Raw genomic sequence first — 4,762 nt, forward strand, 5'->3', positions numbered from 1 at the left:
AAGTAGTCAACTAAGGTCAACATCAGTAGGTTCATGTCAAATATTGGTCAACATGTCAAACCTAAGTCAAACAACACATTTTAGGTCATACATGGTCAATTTCACAATTTCAGTTTATCGTTGTGCACAAAGTTCATGTACATGTAGCAAACTTAGCATATTATCTCATAGTACAAAATTCATGCAAACATGGCAAACTCCAGATCATAATTATACTCAAAATCGATTCCAAAAAGTCTGGACAGGGTCTCATACGATAATTAAAAGTCAGGAATCAGAAGGGATATATATATGGTTTGCCAAGTCAGTTTCTGACAGCGCACTGATTTCGTTTTGGCTCTAACCGGATCTAGGGACATGCAATTGATACAAGACCAGTGGCCATGGTTCAAGGACAAGTTAAACTAACACATATCAAAAATCAATCAATTTTTGTTAGGCCAATTTGTACCGACTAACCGATCTTTACTGATCTATCTGTTTTGGACAGTAACTAGACATGTCAACTTATCAAACTTATAACTCATGGCAATTAACGTTTTCAGATGTTAACATGCAAATGAAATATGTCAAGGAACATATGAAATAACATAATCCAGAAGATCAAAGCCTTAATCAATTTCTAGTCCACTCTAGGTAATTATTTCTAGCATTAAAACAGTTTCGGTACACTTTAACGCGTGAATCTTCGTTTAAACATATCGGGAGCATTACAAAAGCTTTTGATGCAATTCTTAAGTCTAACATGCATGATTTTTCACAAGAATTACAGTAGTACACTTTTCATTAGCTAATTCAATAAACACATATCTCAGAGAATTCGGATTTCAATTATAAACTAGTCAAAACTTCGATTTAGCATATCTTAAGCATACGGTAACGAAATCAAGTGAAATCAAAGCCTAAAGTTAATAGTTTTTCAAAAGCTAAACATCTAAACATGTTAAATGATCAGATCAAAAGTCAACTCTCATCAGATCCTTGAAATACAATTCGTTTTTCATGTAAACAATATCAATTGATCAAATTAACGACTAACAACGAGTAATAACACAATCAATTGAGCACTAGACTTGACTACACTGTGTAATTGAATAAAATTAGATTTAATTGAATTGGGATCAGTGTAATTATACCTCAAAACACAATTTGTGTATACTAGCGCGTAGAGAACGACGATCGGAGCAAGATTGATCAACGAGTAAGAGCAAACAAGCAAGTTTGATGGTTGATTTGTGTGTGTGTGTTTGAAGTGAAGAAGAAGAGAGGGAGGAGGAATGAGCTGCACTCTTGTGGATGTATGATAGAATGATAGTGTAATAATTGTCTAGACAATTATTTAGTTAGTCATTTAGTGCTTAAAACTAAAAGTCAACAAACATGAGCTTAAAACTAATAGTCAACATGCATGGGCCTAAAACTAATAGTCAACATGCATGGGCTACTCATGGGGCCAAGGATGATGAGGTATGAGGTCATCTCCATGTGGCCTCGGGCTCGGGTCTCGGGCTCGTTTTGTGAAAAAGCTCGTTCGCGCGTGGTTCGTTTCGAGTGCCGTTAACCGTACCGAATCTCCGGAACATTAACTAGTCGTTGAAACAAAATCACCGTGTTTAATTCATTACGTAAATAATAAATTAAATTTCTTTCGTAAGTTCAATAATTATTAACAATAATTATTCTATCGTTTTTTCTGAGTTCCGTTAACTTAAAAAGTTTTCTAGGCGATTAACTTTAATCGTGTCGTTTCTAGTTTAATTTGTCAACCGAATTAAATTCACTAATTAATATAACATATTAATTCAAGTAATCCACTAAGGATCAAGTACGCATTTAATTACTTTAAATACGAAAAAGTTTCACGTAGCCACTGTTAACTTTAAAGAAAAAAATTTGGCGTATGAAAATTGTATGATTTAACTAACGATCGTCAAGTATTTAACGAAAGTTTTAACGGAAAAACTCGGGTTGTTACAATATATATACCACAACATGTAGTTTTTACAATTTTGTAACGTTCGTGAATCGCCGGTCAACTTGGGTGATCAATTGTCTATATGAAACTTATTTCATTTAATCAAGTCTTAACAAGTTTGATTGCTTAACATGTTGGAAACATTTAATCATGTAGATAACAATTTCATTTAATATATATAAACATGGAAAAGTTCGGGTCACTACATCCCCGGACTCACCACCATCTCGGCTCTTCCCGGACACCCGACCTCATCCCCGGTCACGCCCATATCCATCTCGGTTTGAATCTCTATAGCCACTATGTCTACAACGGTGTATCTTCTCCTTTTGAATCAATCTTTTGATGGTGACCAAAACTTAATCCTTCGTGTTCACCATCCTTCAAATTTTCTGCACTACCAAGGTTTGATAATCGAGTAAAACGATGCTGAAAGTATCACCTGCAACCACCTTTTGCTACCTTTCTCCTGCTGTTTATAGACTTCGATCAAAACCTTTTCTGGTTGCTTACGTTCCTATGTTCTTGGATCAAAAAATCTGGGTTAACAAGCCCACTGATTTAGGCCTTAATCAGACTTGTTTCTCTGCTACCCTTTTGATCTCCTAGAACATGAACCTACACTCCCACTTCAATCGAACCTAAGCTCTTGATACCAATTGTTGGATCGTTTAAGGTCCACCACAATGTACAACATATAAGCTCATGAGTTCCACATTTCTCTAAAACCAATTGGTGATAGAGGGAGGTTCCCATAAACTTATATATGCACATTTGTTTGTTTCACTTTCCGATGTAGGACACAATGAATCGATTAGCACCAACAGTGTTCTGTGTATAAATCTGTATATCATAAGTCGAATTAAAGATTGTATAAAAGTGGCTATGTTTAACCTTTACACTTTGGACAACCATACAGAAACTTTTGTTACGTATCATGAGTCAGCTTATAATCTATGTAAGATAAAGTAATATCTTCCATGTTTAGTCTGCAAATCTTCAATTATAATAGATAGATCTTTATATAAAAAGATCTTAAAAAACAAACGGGGCCTAACACTTGAACCATCACAACATTCTGCAACCAAAATAATAGAAGCATTAAATAAAAAAACAGCACAAAATAGCACCAAAACTGCTCAATAACAAAAGTAATGATCCAAAACTATTAATAAAAACAACACTTTAATCATAGTTTATACGAAAACATAATTAAATACTTGATAACCCTCTCATTAAGCTTCAAAACTCATCTTTAAAACGGAAACAAGCTAATTAGTGAGGTACATGATAGCACTGACGATATCCCCACCGTGAGTCTTGAGAGCCTTGACTGCTTTTGGCCTCGACACACCAGCTTGTGTCATAACCAACTCGATGTCTTTAGGCTGAACGCCAGTCTCATCAACTTCCTCATCTTCATCTTCCAAAGCAGTAACAGCAGAAGCATCATTAGCCATAACAGAACTCAAATCGGGCATTCTAAATTGTTGAGCAGCTTGATTTTGCAACTGTGAGCTCAGATCATCAATCTTTGCTTCCCCAAATATCACATAAGTTTCCGAATTCGGGCTCTTGAAGACATCAGGTTTTGATATGGAAAACATCATCTGCATCATCATTATAAAATGTTATATTCAAATACAATTTACGCGAACTGAATCATTACAGCGTGTCGAAAAAAGTAGCTTACGTTTTTCGTTTTCTTAATGGTGACTCGACTAACGCCAATAACCGCCTGCATACCGAGCTTCAACATCGCCTTTCGGCTCTTCTTCTCACTTCGGCTCTGCTTAGAGCTGTCACTCACACCTATAATTTTTTTCGATAGTTACAAATAGCGTTTTAGATTGCTTATTAAAGCAGTTTAATCTATTTATTACATTTGTGATAGGGCAAATAATAAAAATAGTACTCATTACAGTATTTGAGATTATTTAAACCGCGTATCAGATTTTATGCAACTGAAACAAGCCAACCTATATATTGAAATATAATATAAATATAAATATAAAAAAGATAAAAAAATAAAAATAAAAAAAAAATTCTAATCAATCACAAATACGAGTGAAAATAAAAAATAACAAATAAAAAAAATGTGTAAATTAGTTGGATGTATGGAGAATAAAACCTTGGATGGCGTCTTCCTCATCGGAATCGGCGTCTTCCTCATCGGAATCGGCATCTTCGTCCTTAACGTCCTCAATGGTTGGTTGGTCGTCATGCTGTTTATATTATTTATACTCCGTATTATATATATGATGTAATATGTAATATGTAAAATATAAATATAAATTATAAATTAAATAATAATAATTGAAAGAGTGAAGTATCACCTCCAGCTTCTGATGCTGAGTTTCGATTTCTTCAACAGCGGCGCCTGTCATTTTTGGTTGTCGATTGTTGATGGTGGTTGTAGGTGCTACTCGAAGTGGGTGATCATCTACTTACGGGTAGGGTTTTATTCTATTGTTGGGCTTATATTTTGGGCCTAGCCCACTTTGCTACAGTAGATATTATCATGTTTTGTCCAGGGCCTAATGGCTTACAGGATAGAAAAGGTTTTTCCTTCTAGACCATGACTTACGGGCATTAAAATCGGCGTCAAATTGACGTGGCTATTTAACGCCCACCGAATCAGATTGCGCAGCGTTAAGCGTTAAAAAAATTGGTCATTAACTACGAACGTGACGGTTGGGTGAGATTGGTTCTTACCAATCAATATTCAACAACTACATATTCATATTATTATTAATTTATTTATTTTAAGTCTAATTTTTAATTTTA

General features: G+C 34.8%; 1 protein-coding gene across 1 annotated transcript; it reads right to left on the minus strand.

Annotated features, from left to right (window-relative positions):
* Positions 1-3,099: 3,099 nt before the first annotated feature.
* On the minus strand, positions 3,100-4,445 carry LOC139893318 (nascent polypeptide-associated complex subunit alpha-like protein 2). Its single transcript, XM_071876475.1, has 4 exons — positions 4,312-4,445; positions 4,107-4,200; positions 3,669-3,787; positions 3,100-3,585 (listed from the first exon to the last, which is right to left on the minus strand). The coding sequence occupies exons 1-4, from the start codon at positions 4,360-4,362 to the stop codon at positions 3,247-3,249; spliced, it is 603 nt and encodes a 200-aa protein (XP_071732576.1). The 5' UTR covers positions 4,363-4,445; the 3' UTR covers positions 3,100-3,246.
* Positions 4,446-4,762: the final 317 nt, after the last annotated feature.

Source organism: Rutidosis leptorrhynchoides, chromosome 2 (genome assembly GCF_046630445.1).
Source record: "Rutidosis leptorrhynchoides isolate AG116_Rl617_1_P2 chromosome 2, CSIRO_AGI_Rlap_v1, whole genome shotgun sequence".
In the NCBI taxonomy this organism is placed as follows: Eukaryota; Viridiplantae; Streptophyta; class Magnoliopsida; order Asterales; family Asteraceae; genus Rutidosis; species Rutidosis leptorrhynchoides.